Source organism: Dromiciops gliroides, chromosome 4, assembly GCF_019393635.1.
Source record: "Dromiciops gliroides isolate mDroGli1 chromosome 4, mDroGli1.pri, whole genome shotgun sequence".
Taxonomy (NCBI): Eukaryota; Metazoa; Chordata; class Mammalia; order Microbiotheria; family Microbiotheriidae; genus Dromiciops; species Dromiciops gliroides.
In genome coordinates, this window is record NC_057864.1 from 476,303,031 (window position 1) to 476,327,789 (window position 24,759).

At 40.6% G+C, this 24,759-nt stretch overlaps 1 protein-coding gene across 1 annotated transcript; it reads left to right on the forward strand.

The window, feature by feature from the left end:
- The first annotated feature begins 567 nt into the window (after positions 1–567).
- On the forward strand, positions 568–4,822 carry LOC122755306 (protein ABHD11-like). Its single transcript, XM_044003616.1, has 6 exons — positions 568–590; positions 1,461–1,596; positions 2,780–2,953; positions 3,454–3,624; positions 3,969–4,150; positions 4,690–4,822. Exons 1-6 carry the CDS (start codon positions 568–570, stop codon positions 4,820–4,822), a joined length of 819 nt encoding a protein of 272 aa, XP_043859551.1.
- Positions 4,823–24,759: the final 19,937 nt, after the last annotated feature.

Genomic DNA, 24,759 nt, shown 5'->3' on the forward strand with positions numbered 1-24,759 from the left:
GGGTGACTCACCCAAGGTCAACCAGCTGGTCCTAGGGCAGAGTTCTTCCTACTCCACCACCTTATGCCCCAGATGATTTCCAAGGGCCCTTCCATTTCTAGCGTCCTCTGATCCTATAGGAGGTAGAAGAGGAGGGTCTGAAGAAAGTGTCAGCAAAGGGGCAGCTAGGTGGTGCAGTGGATAGAACCCTGGCCCTAGAGTCAGGAGGACCTGAGTTCAAATCCAGCCTCAGACACTTGTGTGACCCTAAGTAAGTCACTTAACCCCAATTGCCTCACCAAAAAAAAAAGTATCAGCAAAGGTCATCAGGCTCTGGATTAGGTGTCTGAGGACCTCAGAAGGAGGAAGAAAGCAGGAACAGGGAGAGGATAAAAGCAGCCCTGAACAGCTTAGGGGTGGGAGGGACAAGCTCAGGGCAGGGCTCTGGCAGGGAGAAGTGTGGAGCACAAGGTGTGAGAACAGAATCACCGGATCCTCAGCATGTGGTCATGGGCTCGACACTGGAGCCGGCCCCTCTGGGGCTCCTCACATCCCTGGCCATCAGCCACCCAAGGTGTTGGGCCATCCATGGCCACTGTCAGCAGGCCCAGGTGAGTCCAGCACTCGCAGGGCCACCTCTCCTCCTTCCTGCTGTCCGTGCTCTCTCCCCCACTCTTCTCCTCTCCTCTTCCCCAACCCTCCTCCAATTCCCCTCTCCCTCTTCTTTACCTGCACCCATGTCCTTCCTTTCCCGACTCCCTCCCTCCTTTGTCCACGTTGCCCCTTCCCTGGGGTTCTCTTTCACTTCCTCTATCCTTACCCCTCATCTTTCTTCTGGCTCCCCTTCCCCTCCTTTTGTTTCTCCCAGACGCTTCTTTCCCTCCCTCCTTTTCTTCCTTCTTATATCCCTTCAATTCACCTCTCCCCTTTAGCCTTCTTTGCCTTCTCTTTGTCAATCATCCCTCTTTCCCTTCCTCTCTTCTTTTTTTTTTTTAGTGAGGCAATTGGGGTTAAGTGACTTGCCCAGGGTCACACAGCTAGTAAGTGTTAAGTGTCTGAGGCCGGATTTGAATTCAGGTACTCCTGACTCCAAGGCCGGTGCTCTATCCACTGTGCCACCTAGCTGCCCCCTCTTCCTCTCTTCTTTCTCTCCCTTCTCCTGTTTGTGCTTCTCCCAATCCTCCACTCCCCCCTCTCCCCTTCCTCATGGCCGGTCCTGACTCCCTCCCTCCTTGCTTTCCTCTGACATCCACTTGCCCCTGGGGTTGCTTCTTCCTCCTTCTCCTCTCCCAGACCTTCCACTCCACACCCCAGCTGTTCCTCCTGTGGAGGATCATATGCGCTCCTCCATCAGAGGCACCTGCATAGGGGAGATGAGAGTCCAGAATATTGTGCTCTCCCCTACTATCCCATGTTCCCACATGTCTCCTGATGTGATCCAACCCTCCTTCTCTGCCCTCTTCTCTCCTCAAACTGGCCAGGCCAGTGCCCCTCTCCTACAGGCTACTGGATGGTCAGGACACCCTCCCACCTATCGTCTTCCTGCATGGAATGTTTAGCAACAGAAATATCTTCCGGACTGAGGCTGAGACCCTGGCACAGCAGACAGGCAGGAAGGTAAAATTTCCCAAGTGATGGGTGAGCTGAGAGAGAGAACAGTATACTGAGGGAAGGACAAAATCCCAGGAAGAGGGGAAAGAGCATGTAGGGGGATAGAGGAGGCTGGAACGAGAGGAGCTGTCAGGGTGGCATAGACCTTCACGCATAGGCCAGGATGTTAGGGGCACCGGGAAGTTTACAGACAAACTGCCACCCGCTCTAGTGGATCCCTTCATCGAAAGGTCCGGCAACACATTGGATAAGATGGCTTCTGAGGTCCCCTCACCCAACTATCTCCATGACTGATAGCTGGAATTCTAGAATTCTGGAATTCGACTTATCTTGGAGGTTTCACCATGGCCTCTTTGAGCCTTTTTTAAACATTTCCTTTTTTTAATTGTCTTCATTTCTTTAGAATTTTATTTTTCCCCAATTACATGTAAAAACACTTTTAATGTCCATTTTTAAAAGTTAGTGCTCCAAATTCTCTTCCTCCCTCCCTCCTCACCCCTCCCCCCCTCAAGGACCTGAGCATTTCAATATAAGTTACACAATGTGTAGTCATGCGCAACATTTCCATATTAGTGAGCAAGCATTTATTTTACATGGCAGACGTTCCTAGTAAAGAACAGGAAATACAGTGACTTGGTGGTTTTCTTTCCCATCAGAAAGCATAAAGTGGAAGAAAACCGAAAGGCCCAGAAAGAGGGAATCAGTAGGACAGCTAGGTGGCTCAGTAGATAGAGCACTGGCCCTGGATTCAGGAGGACCTGAGTTCAGGTCTGGCCTTAGACACTTAACACGTGCTGGCTGTGTGACCCTGGGCAAGTCACTTAACCCTAATTGCCTCACCAAAAAAAAAAAAAAAAGAGGGAATCAGTGACCCAAGAGCCACAGTGCTGAAGGGCCAGCACTGGCCACAGTCATGGGGGGGGGGGGAGGCAGGGGGGAGGCAGGGGGGAGATGGGAGAGGGGGAAGAATCTTTTTTCTTTCTAATGCCCTTGTCCCACTGTGCTTCCATCTTCCTCACTTCCTCCTGTTGTAACTACTCAGTAGCCCCTGGCTTCCCAGAGGGCCTGAAAGTACTCAGACAACCTCCTCCTGCTGCTGGCAGTGAGTCAGCACACCCAGGGTGGAGAGGGGAGGGGGAAGAATCAGGAGACTGATAACTTCAAGTCTCTGCCTTCCCCCCCCCCCCAGGTATTGATAATGGATGCTCGGAACCATGGAGAGAGCCCTCATAACCCTGACTGCAGCTATGAAGCCATGAGTGCTGATGTGCAGGCTCTCCTGTCAAAACTAGGACTCACTCCCTGTGTCCTCATCGGGCACAGCATGGGGGGCAGGACAGCCATGACTCTGGCACTACAGAAGGTGAGGTTGCCCCACTAGGGCTGAAGGGATAGAGTGCCACACTTGTTCACAGCCCACAGGAGCCCTTAACCCCTTGGGAAACACCAAAGATTCATCATCCTCAATGAGCTCATTGTGGATCTGTGGGGTGGAGTGAGGCTGTGGCCAAACACTGGGGCTGGAAACATAACGTTTACTTCACACAGTTCATCATTCTAAAGCCTAATGGACTGAAGGGAAGTTGTAGATGTCTCCCCAGGCACTGAGAGATTTCAGGGTTCAGAGTCAAGTCTTCATAAATGTCATCACCTCTCTATGGTTAACCCAGAGCATGCAAACAGGAAGGGTGGCATCAGGACCACTTACAGCTATGAAATGGGCACCTAGAGCCCCCCATCTTTCCCTTTTGGGGACCACGGCTCCCACTTTCTCTGCCCAAGTGCCATTGCTGGGTGCATGGAAGAGGAGGGAGGGCATTGTAGTTCACTGTGTAAATAATACATAAAGGCTTTCTCCTTTAGCCAGAGATGGTGGAACGCCTGGTATCAGTGGATATCAGCCCCTTGGTGGCCGTGGACATGCCAAACATCTTTAAAATTATACCTGCTATGAATTCTGTAAACATCCCTAGAAATATTTCCCACTCCCAAGCCTCTGAAGTACTTGAAGAGCATCTGAAGCCATTTGTCAAGGTAACCCCTCAGGACCCCCAAGGCTGGGGGTGTGTGGAGATGAACTGCTGAAGGACAAGCCAACAAAATTTGAGTTGGGAGACTTTAGGAGAGTTGGTGGAGGAGGAGTAGAGTGGAATGCAGCCTAGAAAGGGGAGGGGGGGCTTCAATTTTTTACTTAGCACTTTGTAGATACAAGAGCAAATGTTTGTTGACATGAGAGGAGAGGGGTACAGAAAGGAGATGGTGTCTGATCTGGGTAGGAATGAGAAAGGGATACTGCAGATCTTGGACTGAGAAGGAAGGGTCTAAGGAGAAGATGGGGGCCCAGGTAGGTGTGCCAGCTAAGCCCTTGTACCTTCCAGGATTCAAGTATTCGACAGTATCTGTTCAACAGTCTGGTGCGAATCAATGGTCGCTATGTGTGGAAGGTCAATTCTGAAAATCTGTGGCAGCATAAGGAGCAGTTTGTGGACTATCTGCAGAGCCAGGGAGTCTATTGCGGCCGCACACTCTTCCTCCTAGACTCCAATTCACCCTTTGTCCCGTAAGGTGGAGGGGGGGGGCAGAAAGGGAAGGGACACACCTGTCTTCCTTGGGCCCCATTTGGGTTCTCCATTGCCAAGGATGAGGGCAGTTGGGGGCTTCAGCTATGCTTGGGTTCAGGAAGGGTGGGTCCCTCCAGCATTGGGAGACAACATATACATTATCTCACCTAGATTTCTCCACGATCCTTATGCCTTTCTGTCTGCCTAATCTTTTTTAATTCTATCACCTTCCATACCCACTATTCAGCCTCTACCGTTGTCTACCATTGTTTCTCTGTAATCATCATCTGTTTTATCTCTCTCTGTCTTTGTCTCTCTGTGTGTCTGTCTCTTTGTCTCTGCGTTTCTGTCTTTATTTCTGCCTCTTTCTGTTTCTGTTTCTCTTTGTCTCTCTGTCTCTCCCTCCTCTCTCCTGTTCTCCCCTTCCTTTTCCCTCTCATCCTATACCCCTCTCCTCTTTCCCATTTCTCTACCATCCTCTCCTTTCCTCTCTCCCTCTCTTCACTTCTTTCATTCTCTCTCCTTTCTCTGTTGACAGGCCCAGTCACTACCCCATGATCAAGCGCCTATTCCCTGAAGCCCAGTTCCAGACCATCCCTGATGCTGGCCACATCATTCATATCAAGAAACCCAAAGAGTTCATGAACAGCATACTAAGTTTCCTGTCCTAAAAGATGTTCCTTCTCCCCACACTCCACTTCCCAACTTTCAAACACTTAGAGAGCCCTAGGTACTTCCTTCACTTGAAATCTTTCTTTAAAAAAAAAAATCGTGAAGAACATGAAACAGTAACCCTATTACCACTCTTCCTTCAGGAGGTAAAGACAACTTCATAGGACTGCTCAGCAAATGTCTTGATTTCCCATCTCACCAGCACTACCCATGTAACTTATGGCCAGTCTGTTCTGACACAAGCCCTTTCATGGAAACCACAGGACTAACTAGATTCTACTGGTGCCTCTAGTCCCTTAGAAAAGGGCCAAAGTATATGTGACCCATTGGAAGTGGTGAGGGCACACATTCATCTAGGAGGAGTACCCTGCAAAATATACATGCAGACACATGACTATATCCCAAGCTATAACATTAAGGATCACTTCCCATGAGGGGAGGGCTCAAAGAGGGACTGAGAACTTTTAAGACAATGATTCTTCAGTGCTGTTTCTGGAAGTTAAAGTTAGTGTTACATTTTTTTAATGAAGTAAAATGTTAACTCAGAGCTATAAAACTACATTTTATCATTGTGAAATTGTCTTTGTTTAAGAATCCTATAAACATTATTTTAAAAGGTCTTGTGTGAAGAGATGTCCAAAGGCATGAGGGGACTTTGCCAGTCTGAATATTCCTTTCCCAGAGCAGAACAATGCTGGAATAAGAACTCTAGCCCTAATGAATAAAAATAATTTCTGACAGTCTTGTGCCTAAAATAAAGAGTAAAGTATAAATATTTTTCTCTTCAACATATAGGAATTAACATGAACAGGAAAATCTGACCTACTCTCTGTTTCAATGGTTTTCCTCAAACCCCAAAAGTAACCCCAACTCATTTTTCCAATGATATCCTCCAAATAAAATGTATGTTTCAGAAGGTAATTTTTGTTATTAAAAGAATTTGTTTATTTATACTTGCTCTTTTTGTGATGGCAAGGAATTGGAAATTGAGGGGATGCCCATCACTTGGGGAATGGCTGAACAAGTTGTAGTATATGAATGTAGTGGAATACTATTGTGCTTTAAGAAATGATGAGCAGGCAAATTTCAGAAAAACCTGGAAGGACTTACATGAACTGATGCTGAGTGAGATGAGCAGAACCAGGAGAACATTGTACACAGTATCAACAACATTGTGTGTTGATCAACTGTAATAGACTTGACTGTTATCAGCAATACAATGGTCCAAGATAGTTCCAAAGGACTCATGTTGGAAAATGCTCTCCAAATCCAGAAAAAAAAAAAAAAAGAACTATTGAATCTGGATGCAGATTGAACCATACTATTTCTATTTTTTGTTTTTTTGAAGTTTTTCCTTTTTGCTCTGATTCGTCTTTCACAGCATGACTAATGCAGAAATATGTTTAATGTGAATATACATATATAACCTATATCAGATTGCTTGCTATCTTGGGGAGGGGGGAGGGAGGGGAGGGAAGGAGAAAAATTTGAAACTAAAAATCTTATAAAAACAAATGTAGAAAACTCTCTCTACATGTAACTGGAAAATAATAAAATACTTTTATGAAAAAAAAGAATTTGTTCCCCATTATTAGTATAATAGAAAATGGTGATTTTTCTATTAGTTCATCTTTCAAAGTACTTTACATGAGAAAGCCAATATGTTTCACAATAATATATAGGTGTCCTAATCACTGTATGCATATCATCAATTTTACAAAAAGCATTCTTTTTTCTTTCTTTCTTTCTTTATTTCTTTCTTTCTTTTTTTTTTTGGTTGGGCAATGAGGATTAAGTGACTTGCCCAGGGTCACACAGCTAGTAAGTGTCAAGTGTCTTAGGTTGGATTTGAGCTCAGGTTCTCCTGAATCCAGGGCTGGTGCTTTACCCACTATGCCACCTAACTGTCCCAAAGCATTCTTTTTTGACTTTTATTTTATATTTTTATGGTCAAGAATTGATTCTCCACCACCACTTCCTCCTCTATCTTCTTCTCTTAAGGAAAAAAAAAAGAAAAACTAAACCTTTGGAACAAATTTGGATAGTCAAGCAAAGCAAATTTTCTCACAGCCATGTCCAAAAATGTGTGTCCCATCCTACAATGTGTCCGTTGTCTGTCTGTTAGGAGGTGGACAGCATGTTTTATCATTGGTTCTCTGGAGATGAGGTTGGTCATTGAATTGTTCTTAAATCTTTCAGTGTTGTTTATGTTTACAATATCATCCTCTCATTCTATCATTCACTGTGGGGTTTTTTCCTACTGTTCTTCATTTTTACTTGTCTTGCATTGCCCTATATTTATCACAGTTTCTTTTGAGCAGTTTTTTGTTGTTTTTAAGTCTTTGGGAGGGGGTTTTGCTGGCCATCTCCCCATCTCATCCTCTGTAATCACCCATCCCAGAACAGATCGTTGTGTGTCCTGTGACTTTAGGAGGGAGAGGCTCTTTGTTTTGTTTTTTCTCCTTAACAGTAGGACTTGAGGGGGCAGCTAGGTGGTGCAGTGGATAAAGCAATGGCCCTGGATTCAGGAGTACCTGAGTTCAAATCTGGCCTCAGACACTTGACACTTACTAGCTGTGTGACCCTGGGCAAGTCACTTAGCCACCCCCCCCCCATAGCCCTGCAAACAAACAAAAAACACAGTAGGACTTGATATTTTCAACTTTGGAAGAACTAACAGATGAATTAAAGGTGGGTGTTTGTTTGGCTGGTTTTTTGTAAATTTGCCCTTTGTGACAGTTTCTTTGTACAGTTTCCAAAGTAACAAGAAAGAGGTCATGGGCAAATCTCAACTCTGCTTTCTCACCTGATAAAGTGCCAAGACCTTGCACTTGCAGGCACCATATTTGAATAGATAGTAAGTCATTAGAAAGTTGGTACTGAACAAAGTTAATAATGAGTCTAGGTTTTCTTCATGATGGTGAAGGAGGCATACCCTGAATCATTTGTTACATTTTCCTAAGTTTCTCCCTTTTGTCATTTGTATAGCATAATAACATTCCATTTTATTTATATGCCATTATTTTTTCAGCTATTTCCCAATTTATGGGCATCCTTTAGTTTCCAGTTGTTTGCCACTACAAAACCAAAAAAAAGAAAACTGAAATATATACATATGTGTATATACATGCATATTCATATATGAATATGTGTAATACAAAAGTCCTTTTCCTCTTTCTTTGATACTTTTGGAGTGTAGACCTCATTTCTGGGTCAATCGATATAAGCCATTTTGTTTGTTTTTGTTTTGTGGGGCAATGGGGGTTAAGTGACTTGCCCAAGGTCACACAGCTAGTAAGTGTCAAGTGTCTGAGGCTGGATTTGAACTCAGGTACTCTTGAATCCAGGGCCAGTGCTTTATCCACTGTGCCACGTAGCTGCCCCCCCCACATAAGCTATTTTGTTAATTTGGGGGCATAGTTCCGAATTGTTTTCTGTAATGGTTATACCAATTCACATTTCCACTAAAAGTGCATTGATGTGCCCATATGTTTGAAAACCTTTGCAATCAATTAACTGAGAATTTTTTTTTTTAATTTTGGTCATTTTTGTCAATCTGATGGGTGGGAGGTGGAACATCAGAATTTCTTTAATTTTTATTTCTCCAATTATTATGTAGCTATTGATTGCTTCTTGTATTTTTTTTTTAGAATTTATTTATTTATTTATTTATTTTTACATATAAGGTATTTTATTTGTTCCGTTACATGTAAAGATAGTTCTCAACTTTTGTTTATACAAGCTTTACAATTTCAGATTTTTCTCCCTCCCTCCCCTCCCTCCCCCCTCCCCTAGACAGCAGGTAATCTGATATAGGTTATATCTATATATCTATATACATATACATATATATATACACATAATAACATTAATCCTATTTCTGCATTAGTCCTGTTATAAGAGAAAAAATCAGAGCAATGATGAAAAACCTCAAAATAGAAAAAAAATAACACCAAAAACAAAAGAAATAGTATGGTTCATTCAGCATCTATATTCCACAGTTCTTTTTTTTTTTTTCCTGGTTTTGGAGATCCTCTTCTATCATGAGTTCCCTGGAACTCTTCTGTACCATTGCATTGGTGAGAAGAATATAGTCCATCACAGTAGGTCAACACTCAATGTTGATGATACTGTGTACAATGTTCTTCTGGTTCTGCTCATCTCACTCATCATCAGCTCACGTAAGACCCTCCAGGTTTCTCTGAACTCCTCCTGCTCATCATTTCTTACAGCACAATAGTATTCCATTGTATTCATATACCACAACTTGTCCAGCCATTCCCCAGTTGATGGGCACCCCCTCAACTTCCAATTCCTTGCTACCACGTAAAGAGCAGCTATAAATATTTTTGTACATGTGGGTCCCTTTCCCCTTTCCATAATTTCTTTGGGAAAAAGACCTAAAAGTGGTATTGCTGGGTCAAGGGGTATGCACAGCTTTATCGCCCTTTGGGCATAATTCCAAATTGCTCTCCAGAATGGTTGGATCAGTTCACAGCTCCACCAACAATGAATTAGTGTTCCAATTTTCCCACAGATTGCTTTGAAAACTGCCTGTTCATATCCTTTCACCATGTATCAGAACAGGGAGGGGAAAGCTTTTTTTTAATGGACTTAAAATTGATTACTCTTGTAATAAGTTAAACTCTATGTAACTTTTAATTTATTTTTCTCAACACTAATTATTATCTGTAAAATATGCATTGTATCCAAATTGCATCAGGAGCCATGGGGGGGGGCAATGAGGGTTAAGTGACTTGCCCAGGGTCACACAGCTAAGTAAGTGTCAGGTGTCTAAGGTTAGATTTGAACTCGGGTCTTCCTGAATCCAAGGCTGGTGCTTTATATACTGCACCACCTAGCTGCCCCCAAGAGCCATTTTTAACTAGTGCTTATTGACCCGCACTTCACTCTGTCATTCACTCAGTTCTGTTAGTACAGAGACCAACACAATCCTTCCATATTATATAATTTGTATTTTTTAAAATTTGGCAATTATATTGGAAAATTCCTCTTGATGTGGCATTCATTTCGATAGGTTTACATATTAACAACACCAGTTTCAACGTAACATCCGTTTCAGTGGTGTACGTACATGGCCAAATCAGCACCTTTAACTATATTTGTTGCTTTATCCATTTGCAATACAAAATTGGAAGATTTTTGATTTCTCAATCAATTCCAAACATATGGGAAATTATCCTTCTAAACAAATAATTTGTGAGCAGAACCATTTGAAGTTGCTTTACATATGATTTTTCAATCATCATTTCAATTATATTAAAAGCTATAGGCAGGGGTGTGCTCGAGCCAGCTTCTATTGGCTGATTTTCAATTGTCAGTGCAAGCATTTACATCTCAGCCACACATAAATGGTGAAAGGCAGGGTTTGGTTTGTTTGTTGATTTTAAGGCTCAAGAACATGGTAGAAAAGACGTTAGTAATTCAGATTAAACTTAAAAGTGTATTGTGCATTTTCAGAGAGCTGGTTGTTAGACATTTATCAGCACACCCCTGACCATACATAACATTGGCATTTCTCCTATAGAATAAAGTCCTTTACACTTATAAATTACTTTATATGATGTAAGCAACCCCTGGAAGTCATAGTTACTGAAAAACATTGCATTTGCTTATTAGAAGAATCTAATTTTGTTTTTAAAAATGATTTTGGGGAGCAGCTAGGTGGCGCAGTGGATAAAGCACCAGGCCTGGTTTCAGAAGTACCTGAGTTCAAATCCAGCCTCAGACACTTGACACTAGCTGTGTGACCCTGGGCAAGTCACTTAACCCCTGTTAAAAAAAAAAAAAGATTTTGTCTTTCTAATACATTCTGCAAATACACTTTAAAGATGTTATTTCATCTTTTGTGGGTTTCATGCTGTCTGAAACTAAAGCATTTGTCCAAAGTAATCTAAGTAGTCTTTGCACTCCATCAATTACAGTGCTTATAAATCCCAGTGATAAATATAGTGGACCCTATTTTCTGAATTAGGGCATTTTAATTTGTGTTTGGGGATCTCAGGTACTTAAATTGCTCTTCTTATTTTTGCTTGTACTAGCTGGAGCTGTTCCAGCAGATTTTCTCTTTGAATCATGTTATGTAGTCATTTATCATGAAGGAATGTTATATCACCTTTTAAAACTTAGAAACAATTTTTAAAAATAAAGATATTTCCATTTCTAGTTAATCATTGAACAATGTGTATTCTTATGATATTTTTAAAGTTATTTCTATTTTTAATTGCATGGTTTTCAGAAAAGTAGCTTATTATATTTACCTAACAGAGTGATGTTGAGAAATACAACAGATATTACAGGACTTGTAAACTTCCACACAAAGTTTATTTGCTTTCAGTTTAGGAATTCACACCCAAATTTAACAAGTAGTGTACAGACAAAACCCATCTGTGTCATGTATCTACACTGACTTATGGGAACAGAAGCAGATTATGCCCACATGAAGATTCAATCAGAGCTGACAATTTCATGTTATTGGCATGTATGAAATAGCATAATTGTTGATCTGCCCTCACTGCCAATTGGAGAGAATTGTCCATGTTCGTTTGTTTTTTGTCTTCCTTCATAATCGAAGGACCCAAAATGACACTATAATGTTGGGTTCAAGGTACAGTAGGTCAGATTGTGACTGATCAGACCAGTACAAGCTTGGAAGGCTCTGCCACAGGTTGGGTAGAAATAGTCCATATGAACACTTGGAGTGAAGATGTCTAAATTTTCACATCTCACGTTTCTTTTGAGCTACCACAATTCTGCTTTGCTCATAGAGCACAACACCTTCTTTGATGCAAGCAAGCCATGCTGAGCAGCCCTTTGCCACTGTCTCCCATGTCTCACAACTGATACCAAAGTTCTTCAGAGAGACATTGAGAATGTCCTTGTATCACTTCTTCTGACCTCTATGTGTGCACTTGCTTTGTGTGAGTTCTCCAAAAAATAGTTTTTTTAGGTTTGTGAACAATGTGGCCAGCCCATCAGAGCTGGGCTCTCTGCAGTAGAGTTTGAATGCTTGGCAGTTCAGCTGGAGAAAGGATCTCAGAGTCCTGTACCTTATCTTACCAAATGATTTCAGAACCTTCCCAAGACAAGTCACATGGAAGCAATTCAGTTTCCTGGGAAGGCAGGTGTACTGGCCAGGTTTCACAGGCATGAGGTCAGCATAATGGCTTTGCAGACCTTCAGTTTGATAGTCAGTCTAATAACTCTTCTCCCCTCCACTTTCCTTTGGGAGCCTCCCAAACACGGAGCTAGTTCTGACGTGTGCATCAACCTCATCATCTCTGTGGACATCCCTGGAAGGTATAATGCCAAGGGAAGTGAACTTATCCACAACATTCAATAGATCTCCATTTGCTGTAACCAAAGTTTCCATGTATGGGTGGTGTTGTGCTGGCTGGTGGAGAACCTCTTTTTTCTTGATGTTCATTGTTAGGCCAAAATTAGCACAAGAGGCTGTAACGACTGTAATGATGCCACCTGCTGGAGACTTACTGTAGAAGAGTTCCGCCCATGAAGGGAAGGTCTTTGAGGGCAAGACCAGGAGTCTTTTCTTTGGCATGAGGAAGTGACGCAGGCGAGTGGGAGGAGGAAGGAAGAGACTGGCGCGCTCAGTCTCGCGCTTTTTCCTCTGGACTCTGGTGGAGAGCGGAGCTAGAAATGTGCTCTCCCTTTAAAAGATAGGAATCTAGGCCTTTCTCTCTCTTTACCAAATTCTTATTCTCCTTAATAAATGCTTAAAAGTCTAACTCTTGCTAAAGCTTATAATTTATTGGCAACCACTCATTAGATATTTTAGACAGTTTAGCTAGAATTTTAGCCCTTAACAAGGCAGAGAATGGAGCCATATTCTGTTACATCTCAGACTTAGAGGCTCCATTGAGTGCATCTATGTTAACCTCACTGTTGTAGACTCTCATACAAATTTCACTTTCACTGAAAAGGGGAGTGTATTTATGCAATAGATATACTTGAAAGTATCCAATAATTTTGGCCATTGCCTGAACAACTACCACCACAAGTTGGCCAGTAAGTCTGGATTGTGGAGTACATAGCTACTCTCTACCATGACCTATAAGCAAATTTCAGTCTGTAGTAATGGTAAAGTAAGCAGGACTGTTTAAAGTTTCCTGTTTACAAACCTCTAAAGAAGCAGGGAAAAGTAATATATGATCCATATATATTGGACAATGGTAGAATTCTCTCAAAGTTTAATATCATCCAAATTTTGTTTAAAGGATATGAAGGAAAAAAGAAGGAAGCTTGATATCTCCCTTTGGTAATCTAGTCCTGATGTAGTCCAGCTCTTGATCTTAAAAGCAAACAAAAATTTACTTTCTAGGCATATGGGAACAGGGGAAATCTGAAAATAGATCCACAACCATGAAGAAACAGGCATCTGATGGGACTTGTAACAGGATCAGAGTTGAATTTGGAACAATAGGAAAATGAGGATAACAGCAAAATTTAGGATCATCACATCATATGAGCTGGAGAAGGAAATGACAACCCACTCTGGTATCTTTGCCAAGAAAACCCCAAATGGGGTCACAAAGAATCAGACACGACTGAAACCACTCGACAACAACAACATCGTAAATTTAGCACTGCAAAGGATCTCAGAGGTCACCTAGCCCAACCCTCAAATTTTATGGATGGAAAAGCTGAGTCCCCCAACCCCTCCCAGAGGGGAAGTGCCCAAGGTCACACAGGGAGTAAATACTGGAGTCAAAATACAGAGTGAAGCTCATTAACTCTAAATTCAATTTTTAGAACAATTTTTGCTCACAAGGGACGAATCAGTGTGAAGGACGAGGCTCTATGCAGAAATAGGCTATAATGTCAAAATAAAAGACATCAATAAAGCTTATTTAAAAAGTTAATTTCTCCCAAAAAGAGAAAGAGAAGAGAACCAAGGACAAACCCTTCAAGGACAACTCCATTTATTGGGCAGGAAATGGACCAGAAGACACTGGGGGAAAAAATCTATCAACTCAGGCAATGACACAGATGTCAAGATACTAAACAAAAGATTAGATTGAAAAAGGCTCCTGGATTCAGCTAGAAGGAGGCCATTAGTGTGAGAAATAATTATCTTGGGGAATACCCAGCATTCTCCCCCTTCTTTCTTAGTCCTTTCTTCCCACCATCCCAAGGTCCAGATCTCCTTGAAAGTAAGATTCGTCTTGAATAGACCCATCCAAACCACATCCAGGTGAAAGCGCTCTGGTCAGCTTGGGTGGGGTCTGCATTCTTTCTCTGATGCCTTCTTTTTGGCCAAGATTTGAGGAATCCCAGACTCCATTCTAATATAACACACTTCCAAATCATGTCGGTCAATTGGATTCGATTGATATGTGATGAACCTTCCACAGTTAGACGGGTATAGAAACTTTGACCCCACCACCATTAGGGGTCTTTGGTCTGGGAGAGATGGTCATAGACTATCCTTTTATTAATAACCTGCTAGCCTATTAATAAAATTATTGGGCGGAACCAAGATGGCAGAGGAGAGGCTGTGACTCCAACAAGCTCCAGATAAACCAGTCCACTCACACCCAAATAATGCGGTAAAAAAACCAAAACCCAGAACAGTCTAATGCACATAAGAACAGAGTGAGACTATTTCTCTGCAAAAGAAGGCAATTCTGATCACCTACTGATCAGGCTGAACAGCTCAGCGTGCGGTCCGGACCCAGCCAGGGACACTGCTTCCAGCACCTGTCAGAGTCTTCAGCACCAGCAGCTTCTGAGGCTCTGATCTCAGACTGGTGAGGGGGTTTGGTGGTAGGCCAGGGTGAAGTGGAGGCAGTATCTGCTGGAGTTGGGGCAAAGCGCCCTGGATCTGAACCAGTGGGCTGAATCAACTGGTGGTGACCCAGTGGAGGCGGGGCAAAAGCACACCAAGCTTCCAACCATAGAGAATCAGAGTTCAATCAGACTTCTGTTTCCAGGTCAAAGAGAAAGCAGCCATGATTACTCACAAGCCAGGCAGGCTGAGGAGAAGCCCAATCACCCCCTGGGCCACACTGTAGCATGAACAGTGTGTCCTGGAAGCAGCAATACACTTTAAGAAGGAGTTAAAAGCCAAGAAATAGTAAGCCAGGATGAGTAGGCAGAGAAAACAGAAGACCATCAAAAATTTCTTGGGGGGAAAGGTAGACCACAATACAACCTCAGAAGAAGAAGAAGATAATAACAGGGTCAAAGCTCCAACATCCAAAGCTTCCAAGAAAAATATGAACTGGTCTCAGGCCATGGAAGCTCTCAAAAGGGACTTTGAAGAGAAAGTAGGAGAGATAGAAAGATGTAGAGAAAGAGATGAAAGAATGGAAAGAGAAATGAGAGCAAAGCAGGAGAGTCATGAGAAAAAAGTCAACAGTTTGAAAAGCCAAATGGAAAAGGAGATTTAAAAACTGTCTGATAAAAATAATTGCCTAAGAATTAGGATTGAACAAATGGAAGCTAGTGACCTTATGAGAAACCAAGACACAGTAAAGCAAATCCAATTGAATGAAAAAATAGAGGGCAATGTGAAATATCTCCTTAGAAAAACAGCTGACCTGGAAAATAAATCTAGGAGAGATAATTTGAAAATCATTGGACTACCTGAAAACCATGACCAAAACAAGAGCTTAGGCACCATCCTCCAAGAGATTATGAGGGAAAATTGCCCTGATATTCTAGAAGCAGAAGCTAAAATAGAAATTGAAAGAATCCTGAAAGAGATCCCAAAAAGAAAACCTCCAGGAATATTATAGCCAAATTCCAGAGCTCCCAGGTCAAGGAGAAAATATTGCAAGCAGCTAGAAAAAAAGGAATTCAAATACTATGGAGTTCCAATAAGGATAAAGCAAGATCTAGCAGCTTCTACATTAAAGGACCGGAGGGCATGGGATATGATATTCCAGAGGGCAAAGGAACTGGGACTACAGCCAAAAATCATGTACCCAGCAAAACTAAGCACAATCTTTCAAGGAAAAAATGGAATTTCAATGAGAAAGAGGACTTTCAGGCATTTGTTATGAAAAGACCTGAACTGAATAGAAAATGTGACTTTCAAATACAAGACCCTGGAGAAGCATAAAAAGGTAAACAGAAAAAAGACTTCATGAGGGATATTAAAATATCAAACTGTTTATATTCCTACATGGGAAGATAATACTTCAAACTCATAAGAACTATCTCAGTAAGGAATTCACAGAGGACACAGGTCTGAACTGAATATGAAGGGATATCTGTAAAGCATTTATGTTTTGTTCTTTGTGGGGCAGACAGGGTGAGGTGTCTTATGTCTGGGGCCAGATTTGGGCTTGGGGCCTCCTGGGTCCAGGGCTGGTGCGTTGTCCACTGTGCCACCTAACTAACCCATGATGACATCTTTAAAATAAGGTTGAGGAGTAGGAGAAATAGACTGGGGAAAGGGGAATGGGAGAGATGGTCTGGGGATAGGTAATTCACATGAAGGAAATAAGAAAAAAAAGCTTATGGAGGGGAGGGGAAGAGGGGGAAGGAATTGGGGAGTGAGTGAACCTTAATATCATCAGGATTGGCTCAAAGAAGGACTAACATACATACTCAAGTAGGTATAGTAATATATTTTTGCCCTGAGCAAGGGGAGAAGATAAGCAGGTGGGGAGAAGAGGGGAAGGAGGAAAGGGCAAATTGGGGGAGAGAGCAGTAAAAAGCAAAACACTTTTGAGGAAGGTGAAGATATTCTGCATTACTGCACAAGTATGACATTGAATTGCTTGATTTCATAGGGAGGGTTGAGGAGGGAGGGAGGAAGAAAATTTAGAACACAGAATTAGCTCAAAGACCTTAATCTCATCAGAGTGGGCTCATGGAGGGAATAACATTCACACCCAGTTGGGAGGAGTAATCTATTCAACCCTACAGGAAAGTAAGAGGGGAAGAGGATAAGGAAGGAAGGGTGAAAAAAGGAAGTCCAGAGCAGGGGAGGGGACAGTCAGAAGTAAAACACTTCTGAGGAGGAATGGGTTAAAAGAAGATAGAAAATAGAGTAAATATCATGGGAAGGGAATAGGATGGAGAGAAATAGTTATGTTGATTGATTATAATGGCAAAACATATGGTACCTATCTTGCTGGGCTATTATGAAGAAAATTATCTGTCAAGTTTAAGGTACTATATACAGATTATAATGAACAGGATACTATCAGAAAAACCTGGAGAGACCTACATGAACTGAAGCAGAGTGAAATGTACTGTATACAAAATAACAGCAATAGTGTAAGATGATCTGCTGGGAAGCATGTGGTTATTTTCTTTTTTCTTTTTTTTTTTTTGCAAGGCAATGGGGGTTAAGTGACTTGCCCAGGGTCACACAACTAGTATGTGTCAAGTGTCTGAGGTCAGATTTGAACTCAGGTCCTCCTGAATCCAAGGCCGGTGCTTTATCTACTGTGGCATCTAGGTGTCCTGTGTGTGGTTATTTTCAGCAAGGCATTGATCCAATATAACCCTGAAGGACTTATGAAAATGGCAACCCATCTACAGAGAAAGAACTGACAGTATCCGAAAACAGATGGAAACACATTTTTTAAAAATTTTTTCTTGTGGCAGCTAGGTGGCACAGTGGGTAAAGCACTGGCCCTGGATTCAGGAGTACCTGAGTTCAAATCCAGCCTCAGACACTTGACACTTACTAGCTGTGTGACCCTGGGCAAGTCACTTAACCTCCATTGCCCCGCAAAAAAACAAAAACAAAAATAAAATTGATGTTAAAATTTGTTTTTAAATATATTTTGGAAAATAAAATTCTATTCAAAAAATTAAATTCAAAAAATAAAATTATTACATTGCCCAGACACTATGTCTCTCATATTTTTAATTGGCACATTAGCAACTTTAGAGAGAGGAACAGTTTCAATAGCATGGTGGGAGGTGGGAAGTCATCCTGCAAAGGATTTAGAAATGAGAAAGGGGTAAGTTGAGGAGCCAAGACAAATAGTCAATTTTCCTTCATTAATTTTGAAATGTGTTTGTCCCTATCTAAAGTGATTAGGAAAGCAACTGTTGCTCAATCTCTTTATAGTTACACTAAAAACAATGTTAAAAGTCTTCTATCAACTTGGAATCTATTTCACAATACCAGATTTCCAGTACACTGCAGAGCAAATTTTCATTGAGTCACCCTGGAGTACTTGCTGGGCTAATCAAGAAAAAATACAATTTTAAAGTGTATATTTATGGGCTCAAAGGAAAACAGATGGACATCTGGGAACGGCTGCAATGAAGTCTTCTACAGAGCAATAAGTAGTTTTCCTGGGTTTTCCAACAGGAAGAATTGGAGTGACATAAGAACTTTTGATAATCAGTCTATGAACATTTATTTAGTCCCTGTTAGGTGTCAGGAACTTGGATATAAATACAAAGAATTAAACAATCCCTACTCTCAAGGAAGGAACAATAATGACACCTGTTTCACTAAAGCAATTACTACTGGACAGATACCATCCTTAGTTTCTGGTATAAGGTAGGACTAAGGAACATGGGCCAAAGATGTATGAGGACCCAATTTAATCTTGAGAGACAATTCTATTATTATCTGTCCAACTTCATTTGCAAATTTTGACCACTGATAATCGAATCTGCCCTTAACAATTTCTTCTTGTCACTGGGCCAAGGTAGCAGAAGGAAAGCTTTGGCTCTTGGCATGAGTTACTAAGACCAAGTTTTAATTTTCATCAGGGACATCCAAATAAATTCTATTAGAGTAGTAATACATGCTACAACTTGATTTGCATGGCAGAACTCAACTTAGGACACTAGAAGGATAACAGGTACTCAGTATGATGATCTCATAGAGGACCAATCGAAATTATTACTGGTTTTGAAATAGAATGAGGAATGAGTTGATTAGAAATACCCACTGTGTTTACAATTTCAGTGGATGTGGGAATTTTAGAAAATTCCTGATTTCTGAAAGTAGAGAGGGTGACTCTAGTATCAGCTCCAAATTTAGGCTCTCTTCTGTTTACTCCGCAATTAAGTTAAGGATCAGATATATCTAAATGTATTAGGGGAGAACTGATGATGTATGATCCCTAGAACTACCCCTAGTGGAAAAGATGTAGAAGCTTAAAGGCTGATGTGGCTTATATCCTAAGTATTATTGCTAACCATAAATGTGCTGTTTCTGCACATAAGCCATGCACTTGGCAAAGATATGCAATTCAATTATTTATGTTGTCATATATTGCACGAAATTTGTCATTTGGTCGCTTATATGCAAGGTTGTGGATGTTATATATTAATTAGGAATCTGCCCTGACCCTGTGTTAACTATACTAGCCACATTAACCATGTAACCTATGTGAAATATGAGTTTGAATATTCATATGCAGTCATCTTGGTGATTTGCAGGGGCTGCAAATATTTCCCTGATGGGGAGGATGTAAGAGCATGAGGCAAAGCCCCTTTCAGACTTTGCCCTTTTCAGACCTTCAGTGGCTGCCCTGAGGAGCCCATTTATGTTTGTAAAGGGCCTGAAATCTTGAATGCCTCATTTACTTATGAAAAGGTCATGAAGTGATGAGGATTGACAAAGACAGTAGCTTTGCCCTGGCAGCTTTTCTAACCTCACTGGTGAACAAGTGGAAAGAATGAGAGTTTAAAAGAAAAGAAGTAGATAGGGCGTATAGCTGCAAAGTAGAGTCCAGTTGTTGGTAAGAGGAGAAAGAGCTTGGCATCTGAGCCAGGAACCTGCTGCTTAGGACACAGGACATCTCAGGGCTGAGACCATAAGAGAGAAGAATCAGAGAAACTCCTGCTGGCTCTTTCCAAATAAAGGCTTGGCAGTACCCTATGCCAAGTTATCAGCAGAGCCAGAAGGGATGGTATGGTGAGTGAGTACAAGCCAAGCAGGCAACCAACATCCCACACTGACTACAAGACAAAGGTCAGCAGGAGCAGGATGAGAACCTCAGCAGTCCTGCAGCATCAGAAGTGTGAGTTGCTTCTCCTGGCATGTGCTGGAGGGAGCACACAGGTCCTCTACGTGTGTGTCCTCTCTACTAATGAACTCTATATCCTTATTCTCTTCCCACTGACATGGCATGTGTTTGTGGGAGAGTGCACCTTAAGATTATAGGGGAGATACTTGGCTGCTATCATTCACTCTATGACATTTAAGAAAATGCCTTTGCTAATTCTGTTCTCTGGCTAGCTAAACCTAAGGTAAACACCACAGTGGAGCCTCATACTGTAGAAGTAGCTTAAACCTAAAGTAATCAATCATATCCCCAAGGGATTCGACTTATTAATGCAAGTTAAGGGAATAAACCAGTGGGATGATACACAACAAAGCCCCGGACTAAACTATAAACACCTCCCAAAGCCAAGAGTCTTCTCCATTTTCTCCATGATCAGAATATGGCTTCTGGGATCTGGATCTGCAGCAATGAAGGAGGGCTAGGGCGGCTCCTTTCTTGTCTTCAGAACCTGGCTGGTAAGTGAGAGGGAACTATTTGCTATGAATGTGTTGAAAAATGGGATTGATGAAGAGAAATTCCATTTAAAATAACTGCAGACAATATAAAATACTTGGGAGTCTAGTTGCCAAGACAAACCCAGGAACTATATGAACATAATAATGAAATACTTTTCACACAAATAAAGTCAGATCTAAATAATTGGAGAAATATCTCATAGGTAGGCCAAGCTAATATAATAAAAATGACAATTCTACCAAATTGATTTACTTATTCAGTGCATACCAAGCTACCAAAAAATTATATTATAGAGCTGGAAAAAAATAATAACAATATTCATCTGGAAGAACAAAAGGTCAAGAATATCAAGGGAAATAATGAAAACCAATGTGAAGAAAGGTGTCCTAGCCAAACCAGAATTCAAATTGTATCATAAAGCAGTAATCATGAAACCATCTGGTACTTGCTAAGAAACAGAGTGGTGGATCAGTGGAATAAACCAGGTATACAAGACACAGTAGCAAATTACCATATCAAGTGTTTGATAAACTCAAAGACCCAAGCTTTTGGGATAAGCACTCACTATTTGACAAAAACCACTCGGATAACTGGAAAACAGTATAGCAAAAAATAAGTATAGACCAACATCTTCTACCAAATACCAACATAAGGTCAATGTGGGTGCATAATTTAGACATAAAGGGTGATACAAATTAGCAAATTATGAGAGCAAGGAATAGTTTACCTGTCAGATCTAGGAAAAGAGTTTATGACCAAACAAGAGATAGAGAGCATTACAAAATGCAAAATGGATAATTTTGATTATATTAATCTAAAAAGGTTTTACACAAACAAAATGAATGCAACCAAGACTAGAAGTAAAGCAAAAATCTGGGAAATAATTTTCCAGCCCATGTTTCTGATAAAGGGCTCATTTCTCAAATACATAGAAAACTGCATCAAATTTGAAAGAATACAAGTCATTCCCCAACTGATAAATAGTCAAAGGATATGAACAGGTAGTTTTCAGATGAAGAAATCAAAGCTCTCTATAATCATAAAAAAATGTTCTAAATCACTATTGATTAGAGAAATGCAAATTAAAACAACTCTGAGGTACTACTTCACACCTATCAGATTGATTAATATGACAGAAAAGGAAAATGATAAATGTTGAAGGGGATGTAGGAAAATTGGGATGCTAATGAACTGTTGGTGGCATTGTAAACTGATCCAACCATTCTGTAGAGCAATTTGGAACTATGCCCAAAGGACTATAAAACTGCACATACCCTTTGATTCAGCAATAGCACTTGTAGTTTTGTATCCCCCCCTCAAATTTTTTTCCTCTTCCCTTTTTTACTTTTTCAATAATAAACATTTTTATTTAAAGTTTTGAATTCCAAATTTTATCCCTCCTTTCCACCTCCTCCTGCCCTGTCCTTGAGGCGGTAAGCAATCAGATATAGGTTATACATGTGCAATTAGGTAAAACATTACTATATTAATCATTTTGTATTAAGAAAACTGGAATAAAAGAAAAAATGAAAGAAAATGAAAAATAGCATGTTTCAGTCTGTGTTCAATAAATATCAGTTCTTTCCCTGGAGGTGAATAGTATGTTTCATCAATAGTCCTTTGGGACTGTCTTGGATCATTGTATTGTTGAGAATAGATAAGTCATTCATACTTCTTCATCAAACAGTATTGCTGTCACTGTGCACAACATACTGATGGTTCTGCTCACTTCACTATACCTGATATTTTTTTTAAAGGGGGGAAAAACCTATTTGTACAAAAATCACCCTTTTTATTAATTACCCACTAGCAGTGATTAATAAAATTATAATAATAAATTATAATAAAATTATTAATCACCCAGAAACTATGTCTCTCAAACATTTTTTATGTCGTATTTGGTACCCCTGTTCTTAGTTCACACAGGAAAGGCAAGAGACAGGAAGAATGTGGGGAGTTGGGGGCAGCTAGGTGGCATAGTGGATAAAGCACTGGCCCTGGATTCAGGAGGACCTGAGTTCAAATCCAGCCTCAGACCCTTGACACTTACTAGCTGTGTGATCCTGGGCAAGTCACTTAACCATTATTGTCCCGAAAAAAAAGAAAAAAAAAGAATGTGGGGAGTCACTTATGGTACCTGAGCTAAAGAAGATCACAATGTTCAGTGCTGGGAAAAGAACCCATCTTTATTCCAGAAATACCTGTTCCTAAACCAGGTAGATGTTCTCAGTGGAGCAAATGAAAGATTCCCCACCTGTTGACTCACAAGAGTCTGCTCACCCTCTTTGTTTTTGAGTGTACTAAGTACAGTGTGGTAACTCCCAGCAGCTGGGTGCAGCCAGCATTAGTGTATGGCTTACACCTTGATCAAGTCGACCACATTGGTAGAGGAAAGAATATCCCAGATGGGTATTCCCATAATGCAAAGAGAAAGATCATACACAATCTGAATCAATATATCTCAATTCATACAGGAAAAAATGCAATTCATCTTAGAGTAGAAAACACCCAGGAATTGTCCAACTTCATTCACTCAGAATTAGATTTAGATGAGGGTACGAAGGAGGAAAATTCATTTGTGCCATAAACATTCTGCCTTATCCCATGAGATCAAAACGCAGTACACTCAGGGAAACATTTATTGGCAGCTCCTTCCATGACTAAGGTGACTCTGAGAGAACTGTAAAACCTCATTCTAATTCCAAAGCCTTGGTACATCAATAGGCTCTTAGCTAAACAATACTTTCTAACAAATCTGATGGTTTTTTAATTGGCTTGGCACAGACTTAAGCAAATTCTGTGAGACACAGGCAATCTCACCAATGAAAAACTTCATAAAGGTTTAAATTGTGTCTCTTACTTCTGATTATCAGACCTGTGGGGAGCTAAGTAAGGAAGTCTAAATTAGCACTAGCCTCTCCTAGAATCGGTCAGAGTCCAAAGCATCATTATGTGGAAGCAAATAAACTCAATCATTCGGAGCTATGTTTAGAGATCAGATCTATTAGAAATACATATCTAGTTGTGTTTTTTTATCGTTTATATCAAGCTTCTATCAAAACCTTCTATTTAAGAAGCTCTTTGGAGGATGGCTCATACAAAAATCTCTACCAGCTGAGAGTACCAGTTTGCACATGTAATAATTGCACATGTATAAGTGCATAGGAAGTCTGGCACTTATTTAAGGGCTCCTAGAAAGTTCTAAGCAATGACCTCAGGCTACAAACCTTGTGTTAAAGTAATAAGTCAAGGTGTGTTCATGTAAGTGAAAGGAAAAAGAAATCAAAGATATGTTTGTCTTATACAATAATGATAAATCAGTAATGTAGCTTCAAGGACACTAGGATGAAGTAAGAGCATTACAAATTACAAAGCTTCGAAATAAACCATTATGTAAAAACCAAGGCATAATCTTATCTACTTAATGGCACCAGACCTGAAATTAGGAAGATCTGAGTCCAAATTTGATCTCAAATACTTCTTAACTGTATGATGTTGGGGAAGTTAACTAAACCTCTGTCAGCCTCTGTTTCCCCATCTGTAAAATGTGGATAATAATATCACTTACCTCACAGAGTTGTTGTGAAGATAAAATTAGATATTTAAAAAGTGCTTTGCAAACCTTAAAATGATATTTGAATATTAGCTGCTATTATTATTATTACAAAAATTGTTGTTATCTTACAGTGGGTACTAGCACTAACACATAGGTCATTAATCTTGATTGACAGCTAGTACATTAAATTATAGGGCTATATTTTTAAGAAGAAAATTATCTTTATTTTTCTTTTTTTAACATTCTAATTAATTAATTAATTATTTTTATGTCCTTTTTAAATTTGGGGTTCCAAAATCTCTCCCTCTTCCCACACTCTCTCAGAAGGCAAACAACATATCAACTATACATGTGAAGTCATACAAAGTTAGTTTCCACATTAGTCATATTTCAAAAAAAAATCAAAACAAAGAAAGCAAGAACACTATATTTCAATTTGCACTCAGAGTTCATTAGTTCTCTCTATGGAGGTAGATAGCATTTTTCACCATGAGTCCTTTGGAATTGTCTTGGATCATTGCATTGATCAGGGCAGCCAACTCTTTCACAGCTGATCAACATTAGGACAGGACTAGTTATTTAACTATCTTATTAAGGCCTTTCAATTTTATTTTAATTTTAAGTTTGAGACTTCAACATTCTGATTCTTCCAAAAGTCTATACAAGGGGCAAGACTCAGCAAAAAGGACCGCTCATATTTGCAATCCATCAGAGTAAGCCTGAAGTTTTCTGAAGAAGATGTTGGTGTCAATAGGAAAGTAGCCTCTGCTATACCAGACCCACTGGCCATCTCTGGAGTGTCATCACTGCTTGGAACCAAGCCATGCCCATCAGAGTCATTAGTGGGAAGCTACTGGCAAGTGCCATTTGTCTAAACACCTTGACCCCC